The sequence below is a fragment of the Misgurnus anguillicaudatus genome, chromosome 2 (genome assembly GCF_027580225.2).
Source record: "Misgurnus anguillicaudatus chromosome 2, ASM2758022v2, whole genome shotgun sequence".
NCBI lineage: Eukaryota > Metazoa > Chordata > Actinopteri > Cypriniformes > Cobitidae > Misgurnus > Misgurnus anguillicaudatus.
In genome coordinates this window covers 33,477,079-33,492,458 of record NC_073338.2, presented here as the reverse complement: position 1 = coordinate 33,492,458, position 15,380 = coordinate 33,477,079, and the positions used below count along the sequence as shown (strand labels likewise).

General features: G+C 36.7%; 1 protein-coding gene across 1 annotated transcript; it reads left to right on the top strand.

Moving 5' to 3' along the window:
• The first annotated feature begins 351 nt into the window (after positions 1–351).
• Positions 352–15,163, top strand: gipc2 (GIPC PDZ domain containing family, member 2). Its single transcript, XM_055202797.2, has 6 exons — positions 352–871; positions 11,950–12,135; positions 12,679–12,859; positions 13,044–13,162; positions 13,238–13,319; positions 14,003–15,163. Exons 1-6 carry the CDS (start codon positions 596–598, stop codon positions 14,152–14,154), a joined length of 996 nt encoding a protein of 331 aa, XP_055058772.1. The 5' UTR covers positions 352–595; the 3' UTR covers positions 14,155–15,163.
• Positions 15,164–15,380: the final 217 nt, after the last annotated feature.

The following is a 15,380-nucleotide window of genomic DNA, read 5'->3' as shown; positions in this document are numbered from 1 at the left end:
ATAACATAGATTAATAAACCAGAAACGTGAAAAGGAGATTCTAAAATAAACAAAGTCGTGCCTATTTCATTATGTGTAAGCTGTTGTTGGTTTTTACGATGACCGTGACGTGAGAAAAGCACACGGAACGGAACACGCCCAGCTGTTATGCAATCTTACTAGTTCGTCTAACCAGGATAAAGTATATTTATCATGTACAATCAAACGTCACATGTGTATGTATTCTGGTAAAGCGAATATTAAAGTTAATCTGCTTTTACCAATCTGGGTTTTTAAAACATTGTCAAACACCTGAGGCAGGTAAATGAGTTTCTGGATGACGTCACGGCGCTCTGTGGCGACTCCTTCCCGGAGCGCGCGCGCGCTTGGCAATAGTTGACTCATTGTTTGCGCACCAACGGCAAGATAGTTTACAGTAGGTCGCCACGGGCATTTCTAACCCACCTGAATATAACAGTTTCAGACTTCCCGGTTAGCTTTCGAAAAGGGTGAAGATTTAATTACAAGAATATTTTCAACAGGTGGATTTTCTTCTTCCAATGGTCTAGCCGTCCGCGTACTTCAGTCCCCCCTCGGATTTACAGGAGGAGCAAGCATGCCGTTGGGACTCAGAAAAAAGAAAAACAAGTCGAAGGAAAGCTCGAATTTAGTGGAAAATGAGGAGGTCAGCGGACACTCGGGTGGTGGAGGAGTCGCGAAGTCGGCGGTGAACGGTGGCGGACTCCCACCTCCACCTGCCAACCTGCGACCGAAGCTGGTGTTTCACACGCAGCTCGCCCACGGGAGTCCAACCGGCAGGATCGAGGGTTTCACGAACGTCAAAGAGCTGTACAGCAAAATAGCAGAAGCGTTTAATTTAAGTCCGGATGAGGTAAATCTCAGTTTTTATCTCTATATCTCGATTAATAATTCATAACGACTTGTGTCAGCTGCCAGTGAGTAGGAAAAAATTACACAAACGAAGTTGCAAATAAAAGCAATGGTCGGAAAACACTGCGCGTGGTGTTTGCATAAGGTGCGTCTACCTGAACTGAAATCTCCAACTTTTCAAAACGCTTAAGGGGATAGTTTACATTTTCCTACAACTTATTTTTATTTTTATGGATCTTAAATCAGAAATTTCTGCTGGTTGTAACCTAACACAGGTGCTTTTTTTTTCTGTAGAGACACCTTGTTTCGGTTGCATTAGAAAATATGCAATAAAATGTGATAGACATGAAATTGACAAACTTTACATTTAGTCAGTGTTTAATGTAAATGTAACATTCCCCTACCTCTATTCTAAATTTATAACCAAACATGTAACAAAATACACAGGCTTTGTAAACACTTAATGTAGCATGTTAAGAAACCTCAATTGATAAACATTAATTTGAATACTTAAAAAAGTGCCTCCCTGTGTCAGTGTTCCCCATGGGCATGACTGTCCCTATACTTTTTGTTGTTGTGACCCTTACATGGCATTCAGCTTTGAGTAACTAGTTTTTGTGCTAAAATGACCTATGGGGGTATACTGTATTTCTGAAACCAGTCAGACTAGTTACCAGACTGTTTGGAAAGGCACGCTGGCTATAACGTGTCACGTTTTTAAAGATCAGCAAAACTTGAGTGCTAGCTGAACTTGACAGTGAAGTTTGTAGTAACTCAGTCCATAATTGCTTTAATGTCTTAAATGTAAATCGATTCATAATTATTTAAACATGTTCAGATGTGTAGACTCTTGGGATGGCAGCAGCAGTTGAGGCCCTTAGAGGAAGTCCCTCGTGTCCTGTGCAGTGGGCACAGCCCTAACATGTGATAATAAATTGCTGGTTACCCCAGGGATGAAGGGCACACATCAGATCGCACTGCGTAGTGTTATGTTAGTCTATTGCATCTCTTGTCCAGTGATTCTTACATGCCTTTATTATTACTATGGTATATCTTTAAGGCAGTGCCTTAACTGTGAAGGTTATAGAAGTAATTGTGTTTAGATATTAAGAGGTTATTTGATATCATAAGCAAATGATTTTTTTTGTTGTACTCAAATTGTGTTTGGCATACTCAAATTACTACATATATACTCAGCACATTCAATGTATTGATTGACTTTATTTAAACCCTTATTTTGCCACATTACTGCATATATCAGCGCATTCAATGTATTGACTTTATTTAAACCCTTATTTTGTTTTCTTTAATTAAATTAAGTGGACCTTGTTTAAAAGTCAGTGCTTATCGTGTTAAAGTGGCCTCCCTTAGAATGTTAACATTTGCTTTTACAACATTCACTATCATTAATGTGACAAAAGGACTCTTTGTCAAGTGACTTGAAGCTTGGAGTTTTCCCAGCCATTATCGTAAGGCAGTTGAATTGGTTTAGCACAGGTGAGAAAGGCATTTGAATGCTGCATCTGTAAAGCTACCTGGTCAAAGTCTGTTTTTTACCACGGCACTTGAGCTCTGTTGCGCATGTTGGACTACGTGACATTAAGGCATCCTCTTGGAGCCAATGGGTCATTTGTTTAGCATTTGCATGCAGGTGCTGTTGTCTACTTTACAGCAAGTTTTGCTTTCTATGTTCTGAATTAAGCAGAAGCTACTTTTTTGCTTTCCACCATATATTTCATAATTGATTATATTTTACAGTATGTCTTCTTATGGGACTCTGTAATGACCTGTTATATCTGTATTTGAAGAGTTTCGTTGCAAAACAACATAACCACCGTTTTTTTTAATTGTTCAGAAATCTCGTTTTTTGGTTGTGCATTCCAATTAATTTCAATTCAACTGCAGTTGGTTTGTTTTGATTTAAACCTTCATAACTTAAAAAATACAGCTAAGTAGCACCATAAAACAAAATAATAATAAACTCTTCATTTGCTCCCTTCGAGGAAAATTTGTGTCCTCAAATTTCAGGCTAGTATTCTCGAAATGAGTAGGCCTACTAGACTGGAAATTTGCTTAAGGGCCTTTGAATGGTTGCAGGTTAGGACTAGTAAATTCGACTTCCCTCTTCTCCAAAAGAGAAGTAAATTAATATCTTTACATTTATTTGTCAGACGCTTTTATCCAAAGTAACTTCCAATGCAATTAAGCTACACATTTTATCAGTATGTGTGTGTGTTACTTGGTGTTTGCATCACTAACGCTTACCAATTGAACCACATGAACACATATTATCAGTTTTTCTTATAACATTGCCAAAATGACCTTCCAATGTAGGCCTTTTAAGTATTTCACAATAGGACAGATACAACATTAGGACAGAATAGCTGTTTTAAACAATTTAGAGCTGGGGAAATGGAAAATAATTGTTAGGTCAGTTCGGATGACAAAAGCCCTAATATGACTATGACCAAATCTTCAATATTAAGTCTATTAGTAAAACAACAACATTTTCATTTTAAACGTCAGTGAAGACACGTGAATGCATAGGGGATTAATAATTTCTTGGAAAGTGTGTGTCTGTATCCAACTACTTCCCATGTAGTTTCTCTTAAGATGAGAGAAAGCAGTTCTGGAAAACTTGTGATTTGAGCGCGTGTTTTTTTAATTCAAATTAGTGGTGAATGGTTAGGCTTTTAGTTTTGAAATGCTGGAGGATTTGCATCAAAAATGAGCAATTTTCAATCTAATTTGGCAGACATTATTTGTCTATTAGTGTATTGTCAGCATAATGCGTTCACATGCCTAGCGTTGACAGCTGTATGTAGTATGTTGAACCTAGATTTCCGTAATGGTTTATAGATAGCATCATCCACTATAGAGAAAGATCCTGTGTAACCAACAACAATCTGACTAAACTGTACATTCCAGTTAAGTAAGAGTTTATAAGGTTAAATTATGCATTGATTCGGTATGTAATTCTGCATTTATTATGTAAGGGATAATGTAGAGGCAGGGGGTAGTTATCGGGAAATAAGCCCCGACAGTGTGATCAGGACCGACGCGAAGCGGAGGGTCTTGTATCACACTGAAGGGGCTTATGTACCCGATAACTACCGGCTGCCTCTACATTATCCCGCTTATTACACGGCTGCTTGCCACATAAGAAAAAAACTGGACATGAATATGAATCTGAAACATTTTATTGGCATATTTGTTTTAAATTAACATTTTTATCCTTCCGCGAAACTTTGCACAGATGCATAAAATGATCGTAATACCTTATTATTAAGATCCTCTGCTTCATACTTGTCGGTCTCCATTTTTTTCTCTGTTAGACAGTCTTTTAGTGCCCATTCTGTATTTTTTTTGAGTGTTGGCTTCGTAGCTGTCATGCTCTATTTTGTAAAGTTCAGTCTCAGTAAGCTCTCTGTGTCTTGTCGTTGTTCTTTCTTCTATCCACTGTTTAAATGGTTTGTTTTTTCCGTACATGTTAAAATGAATGTCAAAAATTTCCATTCTTAATTGTGGTTGTCCAGTGTTTGTCACAAGATGGCGCCAAACAGTAATCTTTGTTGGCGCGGAGGGATTTAAAACATACAAGTAGTACCAGCTATGCGTTATTACTTTGGAGCGGTTATTATTTGAAAAGAACGAACCTGCAAATGTCTCATCTGACCAATCAGAATCAAGCATTCCAGAGAGCCGTGTAATAAGTTGTTATAAAGACCACGTTATGGTCATAGGAAATATAAAATGATATTGTGCATCTCACCGAGTGGTCAGGGGTGTTCACTGATATGCTCACACAGAGGGCGCTGCAGAAGATGCTTTCCAACAGGTGTTTTACCATTCGTTGTAAACTTGTCGACCTTTCTTCCGCTGAGAGCTTAAATAATAGACACTCCAGCCCAGGTGTTGGCGATAATCCGCCTTTGCCAATTACAAGAATACAAACAACGTTCCCAGAGCGGGGTAATACCGTACCTCACAGCACATCAATGGAGGTGGCAAAAACTATATAAAACCTGTTGGAAAGCATCTTTTGCAGCGATTTTTGTGTGAGCATATCAGTGAACACCCCTGACCACTCTGTGAGATTCACATCTTTATAAATAAAAGATTAATGCATTTTAGGAAGGATTGTTCCTGTGCACCTATACAGCCATTATAGAGGTGGGAGGTGATACAAGAAACACCCGAAAATTCTCGGGCCAGCATCATATGTCGAAATTTCAGTCAAAACCGTTCTATTTCATCATAAATAATCTGAAAACAGGGCTTTAAGAGTAAAATACCGAACTTGTCCTTTAAAAATAGGAAAAACAGTTGAGTAACCAATAAGTGAAGCTGACGCGGAAAAGAAATGCGTGGCAAAGGCACGTAAAATGGTGGAAATACGTGACAATTAGGGCTGTAACGATTTATCGTGCAAATGCGCGTTTTCTCAATGAATGAATTTAAATGAATAGAAGAAGTAGCGTTACAAACCCTACTCCAGAGCCGTTTCTCAATATGCGTTCTTGTCTGTACTTGCGTTCTTGTGGACTTGTTAAACGTCATCAGTCGCGGCCCAAGTACTGTTCCAATTCAAAGTTCGCATCAAGCCTAAGTTCACATAAAATCCCCGGATGTGTTCTTGATCCGCCCATTTTATCGAGGAGGCATCAGAGGAGACTTGTGTGGACTTATGACAGCGAAGTTTCCCAGAATGCATTTCGCGTCAGGAGTTCGTTCTTCAGAGTCTGAACTTGCAAGTTCGAACTACGAAGGACACAAGTCCGAGTTTGGCGTACTTGGTATTGAGAAACGGCTCAGGAAATGTCTACAGGAATATGTATATCACTGTTCTTCAAATTGTTTCAGGTATTTTCATGATAATAAAGAATATTTTGAAAGACTTTGTTTAACGAGTGTTGCTTTTTTAAATGCACGTTATAAACAACTCAGATTCATAATGATTTTAGATTGATAACGGACTTCTTACTGACCAAAACGCCATAGTACACGCACAAGCTGCGCATAAAACACAGAATCGCGATGCAGATTCGATTTTAGATCGGTCTTTTTAATGGGACACATGATATATCATTACAGCCCTAGTGACAATGCCACGCAAAACTGAGCAAAATAATGCGTGACTATTTCACAGAAATTTGTGAGATCATGTTGCAATAAAAAAAATCACATCGGTACATGCCTGGTATTCATACATCATGGTAGTACTGTATTTCTGATGCCTCTGAGTAGATTTTAATAAAATTATGTCTGGACAGGATGATTGTCTGAAGAACATCACTTTAAAAAAAGATTTGTTGGTTCAACTTATAGAAGTAAGTTACCTGGTTGCCTTAAGAGTTTGAGTTAATTCAAATAAACATTATTAGTTGACAAACATTTTTTACAATTTTTAAAATATATTTTTAAGTTGAACTAAAGTAACTTACTTTTTTAAGTTAAACCAACAAATCTTTTTACAGTGTAATGAGAATCTAATAAGATTTTTTTTTATGCAGAATAAAGGCTCATTTCTTTTCTGTATTAATATCAAATATTGAAGTATATCTGTGTCTGTTTCGGCAGGATTCTGGTACATGTTTATGTTATTAAACTTTAGAGGAGGTGCTGACCCTTTCATGTTAATTCTTCATTCATAAGTTGTTCAGTGAGTACATTGCTCATTTGTAAGGCAGTTCATTGGCCATTATCACCCGTAGACCTACGCCATTCATTCGGAAAGCGAGCTTTGTCATGTTATGTTGTAATACTCGTCACCCACATGGTGAACAGAAGCTCTTCCTAGTCTGCGTCATTATGGGAATATAATTAAACGTGCCCTTTGAGTATGTATCTGCTTTTGTTAGCCGAATGGAAGGTGTTCCAACACAACATGAGTCGCGCCTCGATTAAAACTTGTTTGTAGGGTTACGTTGTAACTTTAGACTTCAGTTTGTACTTGCCACAAAACATGTCTTAGCAGCTAAATGCAAGATAGCTTTCATCTTAGGAAACATGGCGGTTCATAGAAACTTAAACTGGTGTCATGTTAAGGTCATAGAAACCACAGAAGGAATACATCATTGGAGACGTTGACGAAACAAAATTCATTCATATTTTTTTATTTCTGCAAAGTGTGATTTAATTCACAGGATAAACACGGTGCCACCTTTAATCCTTACTATAGTTCAGTGTTAATGGTTAACTCTGAGGAATGTTGATGAACCTTGTTTTGCTGTTGTGAATCGATTTAAACAGTTACATTTAAGCTAGCCAGTTGTTGTTTAAGCTAGTGGTTGTAATGAATGATTTGATGACTCCATTCATTTGATCGTTTTTATAAACTATCTAACACGTATGTGTGGTGTTAAACCTGCCTGCTTCAGCATTTTAACCCCATTTAACTATGTTAATCTTTCAAAACCCCAGCTTGCAGTATATACCAGGTCAGGTTTGTTCTTACTGATAATAATGCATGACTAATCTTAAGGCTCTGTACACGTTTATTCATTCTGAACAGAACTGAGTGCCTTGCCAAGGCCTCAAAATAGCACTCGGTTACCAAAGAAACAGCCCTCTTGAGCTCTTCATCACCCAAAAACTTGTGTTGTGATAGATTACTGTACACCTAGAAATGATACATCTGTTAACATTGCTGGGGCAAAGAAACTCACAGGATTTCTGCTTTTCTCTAAAATGTAATTTTAAAAGGTCAGGCTGCTTCCTCATTCGGTCAGTGAATGCGCCCCTTAATGAAAGTGAGATGGTTTTCCATCTCATATTGTACCGTGTAGGATGATACAGTGTAGCTGCCGAGGACGTCCTGTGATTTAGAAACTGTGTGGCGTATAAGAGGAAGCTTGATGTCAGCCGCAACCTTGGTAACGCACAGTGGGTGTCTGTGAATCCACCCACAAGCCCACAGATAAAGCACGCCCCCCCCAACCCGCCAGGGCACAGTAAAGCGGTCCAGCTAGCAGCCCTCTTTCCCCTGTCCGTAAGCTCCCCTATTAATCCCGGGCCTTTTGATATGCACTGGTAGCCAGGGAAACCGTCCTGTGTGCTTGTCAGCTGATGTGTGTCCAAAGTGCCCGCAGTGCACAAGAGAGAGAGAAAACAAGTCATCTTTGTTAGAGTCTCTGCACCATGAAAGGTTGTAATAAAGAGCTGATATGGACTGATCTTTTCACTCATTAAATTGTGTCCAAAGGTTGTTTTGCTTAGAAGTTGTGTTGTAAGAATCTTCATTAGGTACAGTGGTCATCTGTTTAAAATATGTCAAATTATAATGGACTGGAATGCTTTAGTATTTCCCAGCTTGTTCCTTTATAGTGCAGGGATTTTCAAACTGTGGGTCGGGATGGATTGCGCAAAGTCACATGATTGTTGTAGTGATTGACACAAGAACAGTTTTGTCATATTAATTGCAATTAATATCAGTGGTTTTGATATCAGGTTTATTTGGGATTGCAATTAAACTTGGATGCATAACGATTAATCATGATTAATCGCGATTAATCTATAGCGGAGTATTTGTTTACATCGTGTGTGTGCGTGTGAAATAATAAGTTTGTATAGATAAATGCACACACGTGCATGTATATATTTAAGAAATATTTACATGTATATATACATTTGTATATTTATGTATAATTTATAATATATATATAAATATATATTTTTGGTCACATTTTATTTTACGGTATCACTGTTACAGTGTAAGGTTACACTTTATTTTAAGGCGTCACTGTTATATATTTAAGTACCAAGTAATAATTATCAACAACATGTACTTACTGTAGGGTTGGGGTTAGGAATAGGGTTTGGTTTAGGATTAGTGGCATGTAATTTATGCATAATTAACTGTTATTACTATAATAATTACATGTAACGTGTAACAAAGACACCGTAAAATAAAGTGTTACCCAGTGTAATTATACATTTAAGTACTAAGTACTAATCATTAACAACATGTACTTACTATAGGGTTGGGGTTAGGAATAGGGTTTGGTTTAGGATTAGTGGCATGTAATTTATGCATAACTGTTATTTCTATAATAATTACATGTGTCATGTGTAACAAAGACACCGTAAAATAAAGTGTTACCCAGTGTAATTATACATTTAAGTACTAAGTACTAATCATTAACAACATGTACTTACTATAGGGTTTGGGATAGGATTAGGGTTTGGTTTAGGGTTAGTGGCATGTAACTTATGCATAACTGTTATTTCTATAATAATTACATGTTGCATGTGTAACAAAGACACCGTAAAATAAAGTGTTACCATGTTTTTTTCTTAACATTGTACATGTATGTGTGCATATTTATATACATACATAATTTTTATACACAGTTCACACACATATATGATGTTAACAAAAACTTTTATTCTGCTGTAGATTAATCTCGAAAAATCGTTATGCATCCCTAACTCATACTAAAATGGCAATATAGACTACTCTCTTTTAAAAAACAATACATTTCTTTTTGTATTTCGAAATGTATTTTTTCTGCATATTTCTATAAAAATATTTTGGTGGGTCCTGAGATTTGATAATACCTTGTTTTAAGTGGGTGGCGGTATAAAAAAGTTAGGGAAGCTATTGTTTATTTGTTTAGGTACCACAAAGTTTTCATTGGCCCAGTCACATTATCAACTTTCTGCAACACATCACTGATTTAAACCTGCAAACAGATAACTCACAAATCACGTCATGGCGTTGGTAAGTTGTGCCTGTATATCAGCATGACTGTGATTAAACCATGGGCACAAGGTCGCAGGTAATCATAGTGTGCTGATATACGATCGTAACAGCAATTGTGTGATTTTTCTACAACAGTAATTACACGAGTATAAAAAAAAACAAAGAGTGACAAAACTTCTTTCTTAAGCTACAGATATAGAATTATGCGGTCGCTAAACGTATGCGTTCATGAATCTCCATTGCTAATTTAAATCAAAGTCAAGATTCAAAACGTAAACAACACCATGCTTTTCACAGCTCCAGTTGGAATTGCATAATAACAAACTAAATTTTTATGTTCTACACCGAAGAAAGTCATTATTGAAAGATTTGTTTGTTTAATATGGAGTAGCAGAGGGGTCTTGTAGCACCCTTAAGAGATTTGTAATAACAACAGGCTGGATGTACATTAACTTGCTTAGTACAGTACATGGCTGCTTGCCACATGAGTAAATATATGGACATGAAATATTAATCTGAAATATTTTATTAGCTCAATGATTGACCAGAGTGATGCTATCTGTGTGTGAACATTGAAAATCGGCGGTATAAATAACTGGAGCATTTGGAGGTGAACAAAACAACACACTAAACCATTAAAAGACAGAAATTGTAAAATAATGTAACGAGGGACATCATTTTAAATAACCCAGCATACATGCTTTGCATTATGTTTGTTTTGTATATTATTTAGGCAGCAACTGTAAAAAAAATCTGTAGAAATTACAATGTTATTGCAGCTGGGTTGCCGGTAATTTGCCGTAGATTTAAATTTATGTTATTTACTGGCAAGAGTTTGTTCAAAGTTAAATAAATTTTAAATATTAACAAGTCTTTATCTTTACAGAATAAAACTATACAATAACAGCCTCATGCAAAGCATTCTGGGAACCAGAAATCATCATCAACTTTTTTCTGTTTTTTGCTTCAGATTTTGTTTCCCAGAATGTTTTGCTTGATGCTGTTTTTTTAGTTTTACTCTGTAAAGACAAAGACTTGTAAATGTTAAATGTTCATTTAACTTTGAACAATTGTTGCCAGTAAATAACATAAATTTAAATCTACAGTAAGTTACTGGCAACCCAGCTGCAATTTCTACAGATTTTTTTAACAGTGGGGGTCTCATTCATAATGCGTACGCCAGTTCACATGCAAAGGTTGTAAAAAAAAACAAACTTAATGGGAGAATGGGCTAGCAGGGTGGAATCTGAGGATGATTCATGTACGCACACTTGCAGGTGATCTGTGATTTCTAAAGGGAACATTGCTTTGTTTTAGATGTCTTAATGTTTTTGGCGTATGCCATTTTTGGCTTTGTGCATACGTAGACTTTTAGTAAGAATCCTACGGACAGTTTTATAAATTATTCCCCTAGTTATTTAGACCGGGCTTAACCCATATAATGCATGCATGTTTGAGCTGTCTTAACTGAAAACAACTCCGATCCACACTGATAATGTCACATTTTTAAAAGCTACTTGTAAATGTCATAATTTAACAATGCCTAATGAAAGCGGGCCTAAGGGACAGGGTTTAGATTAATCATGGACTAGGCCTTAGTTATATTAGGACATATAAGTAGTTTTTACAAGCTAACCTTACAAAAAAAAATACTGGTGCATCTTGAGACAAAACATTGGCATTGATATGTTAAGATATGTCAATGCAAGATATTTTTAAGTTAAGGCAGCTCAAACATGTATTTTAATCTGGGACTAAATCTTGGTAAACTGTCCAGGAAACCACTTCTAAGTGTTTTATTTTAATGATATCAGATAATATGACTAGTTTTATATGAAACAGTGTACATAACTAAATCATGTGACTTTTATTGTGGGATCATTTTGTTTTACACTAGGGTTATAAAAACAAACCTGCAGGCACTCTCTACTTTTGTAACATGCTAATGATTTAAATGGAGCCAAATGTGTAGTCAAAATACAAAACAAAGTAAGTTAGAGTCATTTTAGCATTATTTGGAATTAAGGGTTTCTGAATTTTAAATTAAATATCCAACTAGATTGGCTAGTATAGTTTTTAAGTATCCCTACTTGCATTCAAATAATTTAGGAGAGTTTTAAAATCCTGAAAGGGAAATTTTTTCAGCTGGTTTATATTTGGTCTAAATAGTCCTGCTGCCTGCTGTGTGTATTTTGTCAGAAATTCATTTTTTAATTAATTATCTTGAAATAGCATCAAAAATGGTCACCAGATACGTTTGTCCCTTTAATTCTTAATCAAACACAAGCAGATGTGTAAACAAATAAAAAAGATGGTCACGTTGCTTTTTCGTTTTTAATTTATGCCTTAAATTGAAGTGTTTGTTAAACTTGCAGATCCTATTTTGCACACTCAACACTCACAAAATTGATATGGAAAAATTGCTGGGAGGGCAGATCGGACTGGAAGACTTCATCTTCGCTCACATTAAAGGGCTCAAGAAGGAGGTGGAGGTGTACAAGTCCGAGGATGCCCTTGGGCTCACCATCACAGACAATGGAGCTGGATATGCCTTCATAAAGGTAGAATATCACAGAGCTGCTTTCTAGAGCTTACACGCCTAGTGTTGTCATCAGTTTTGTTAGTCTAGTATGCATAGCTTGTGATTGTACTAGCGCTGCTTTTGTACAGATAATGATTTGCATACTTTTTGAAAGTAAACAAATTTTGTGCCTGGAGAGTGTTTTATCACCATGCAAAAGTTTCCTCTGCACAAAAATCATTCACCCTTTTGTGTGATTTTAAAGGGCGCCACCTGGTGTTTGAAAGATCATATTTTTAGACTTTTCTAAATTCAAGACACTGGATTTGTATTTGCAAAGAAGTGTCTGTTGTGTTTCAGACCCATTTTAAATGCATGTTTTTAGAAACATTGACATGAGTACTCAATATCATTCAACATGAAGTTATACAGCATCTTATTTAATTTAGCTACAGCATACTAGCTTGCGAAATTAAAACATTCCATTGAGCATGTGACTTATAAACTTTGAACCTTGAATAATATATAAATCATATTATATTTCTTATTTATTTAAATAATTATTATTTTTTGTGCCCTGTAGCGGATTAAAGAGGGCAGCGTGATGGATGGGGTGAAGGTGATCTGTATAGGAGATCATATTGAGTGCATTAATGGAAAGAACATCGTTGGTATGCGGCATTATGAGGTGGCACGAATGTTAAAGGAGCTGCCCAGAGATCAGTCCTTCACCCTCAAACTGGTGGAGCCCATGAAAGCCTTTGGTTCGTCTTTTTCTTATTTGTAGTAGTACTCTTGCCAGGATGTTCTTAGTCTTGAATGCTGCATGTTACTGTTAATTACTATTATATTTCAAGTTTCTGTAAATTGTGGCATCCTCTTAGTGATATGAACCTTGAAGTGTTATCATGCAGGATTGAGTGCATGTTGGTTTGTCTTTCTGTGCAGAGATGCTTGAACCAAGGTCAAGGGGAGGTGGAGGCAAATCCTCAGGAGAGAACAAGATGGGCTCGGGCAGAGAAACCTTACGATTGCGTTCTAAGGGTCCTGCAACAGTCGAGGAGATGGTAACGGTGTTTTCTCATTGATGAGAGTCTTAACATTGACTGAAGTGTATCTGATGTTTTTTTACAACTCCACAGCCCTCAGAGTATGAAGAAAATGCAGTGAAGAAAGTTGATGACCTTCTTGAAAGTTACATGGGCATTCGAGACACTGAATTGGGTGAGACTTAAATGCACCCGCCAATTAAATCCAGCTAATATCTTGCATTGCGTAGACCAAGCAATTTAAAGGAACACGCCCAGATTTTGGGAATTTAGCTTATTCATTGTATCCCCCAGAGTTAGGTAAGTCCATACATAACTCTTATCTCTGTGCGTGCCGTAACTCTGGCTGACGCAGCCCCCGCTAGCTTAGCTTAGCACAAAGACTGGAAGTGAATGGCTTCAGGTAGCATACTGCTCCCAATAAGTGACAAAATAACGCAAACATTTTCCTATTTATGTGTTGTGATTTGTTTAGTCACACCGTGTACAAATAACAAGGTCAAATGAGACACAGCCATCTTTTAACAGTATAGGGAACTATATTCTCAGAAGGCGAAGCACTGCTACTTGGGCGGAGTGAGTAGCAGTATCAGTGCTTTGCCTTCTGAGAATATAGTTCCCAGTATGTATACTGTTAAAAGATAGCTTTGTCTCATTATATGACCAGGCTGCGTCAGACAGAGTTACAGCACGCACGGAGATGAGAAAGGTATGTATGGACTTATCTAACTCTGGGGGTTACTGTGAATAAGCGAAATTCCCAAAATCTGGGCGTGTTCCTTTAATTGCAAGCAAATGTTTGGTTGGATTTGCACATACAGACTAGATTCTAATAAATGCTTTCTTTTCTCTTCACAGCGGCAACGATGGTTGAAGTGGGCAAAGACAAGAAGAACCCTGATGAGTTTGCCATGTCTCTGGATGAAGCCCTCGGTGACTTTGCCTTCCCTGATGAGTTCGTGTTTGATGTCTGGGGAGCTATTGGTGATGCCAAACAAGGACGGCTTTAAAGTGACGCTATGCACACACCCTATTAAATGTGCTCATAACAAAGAGGACTGTTCAGAAATGTGCATTTTATAGCTAGTAGCATACTGAACACGTGAATTATGTGATCAACAAGAATGTTTTTACAAATAAATAAATAATAAATAGCACCACTGTATTGTTCTTTACATGCAGCCTTTTAAAGAAAGCTTCAATGGCATTTAGGCACAAGGTTTAGCCTATCAGCAGGAGAATTTAGCAAATTTGTGTGGGTAGCATTTATAAACGATGCTGGGAGTATATCATATTTAACATAAGCCAAGGGAAAGGGTGATGTTTCAGACACTCCTTTGCATATAGAAAATTTTGTATAGAATTTTGATATACATTAATAGTCTTTTTAGATATATTTGAATGTTTTAATTTATTTTGTGTTCATTAAAACCTTTAAACGGAACATCTTAAATAGCTGATTATCATCATGTCTGATCATTTACAGTTTGGCAATCAGCATTTAACATCAATAATACTGCCAACCATGCCGTTTATTTTTAAGTATATTGCAAAGTAATTAAGGAGCTCAGATGCAAAAGCCCCTAAACGCCACATCCGTCAAAAATGTGAGAATGATGTTAACCGCATGCTCTCAACACGTACCATAGTCAAATAGCTTTAAATCCGCTTAATCCTGGTCTAAGGCCATTCATAAATGCTGCTTTGTTGGCAAAATCTATTGAGTCTGATAAACATGTCAGATTCATTTATTGTGTTTTGCATCTAAGCTCTTCAGTTGCCATTACATTGTTGATTGTAATGTTATGACCTTATTGTACTATACAAAACATACCTTGTCTACGTTTTTGTGTGCCTTCACTGTTATGTCGACAATTTCATTTTTATGAACAATTTCTGTTTTGCTCAAATAACAGGTTTATTCCTCTGCCTGTTTTTTCACATTCATTTAAAGGTAAAAAAGAAAATTCCTTTGTAAACCTGATCATTTACAATGATAAATAAACTGTTACCATTCCAGTCCTGTATTGCTATGATTATTATTAGTAGTAGTAGCTTAACGTTAGACTCTTACTGTAATATGAATTATTTTAATAATCTTTAATTTGTAACAAAAACATTTATGTAGAAATGCGGTTTAAAAATGATAAAGCATTTTTGGCGTGCTGTACGAGGGAAGGGCTCTGAGTTCAGAATTTTTGCCTGAACCCAGAGTACTCCCCCCTCTTTAACCGGG

Coding starts and splice junctions, on each gene's coding strand:
- gipc2 (XM_055202797.2), top strand. CDS start 596: ATGCCGTTGGGACTCAGAAAAAAGAAAAACAAGTCGAAGGAAAGCTCG. Junction 872..11,949: donor TTAATTTAAGTCCGGATGAG/GTAAATCTCAGT, acceptor TTAAACTTGCAG/ATCCTATTTTGCACACTCAA. Junction 12,136..12,678: donor CTGGATATGCCTTCATAAAG/GTAGAATATCAC, acceptor TGTGCCCTGTAG/CGGATTAAAGAGGGCAGCGT.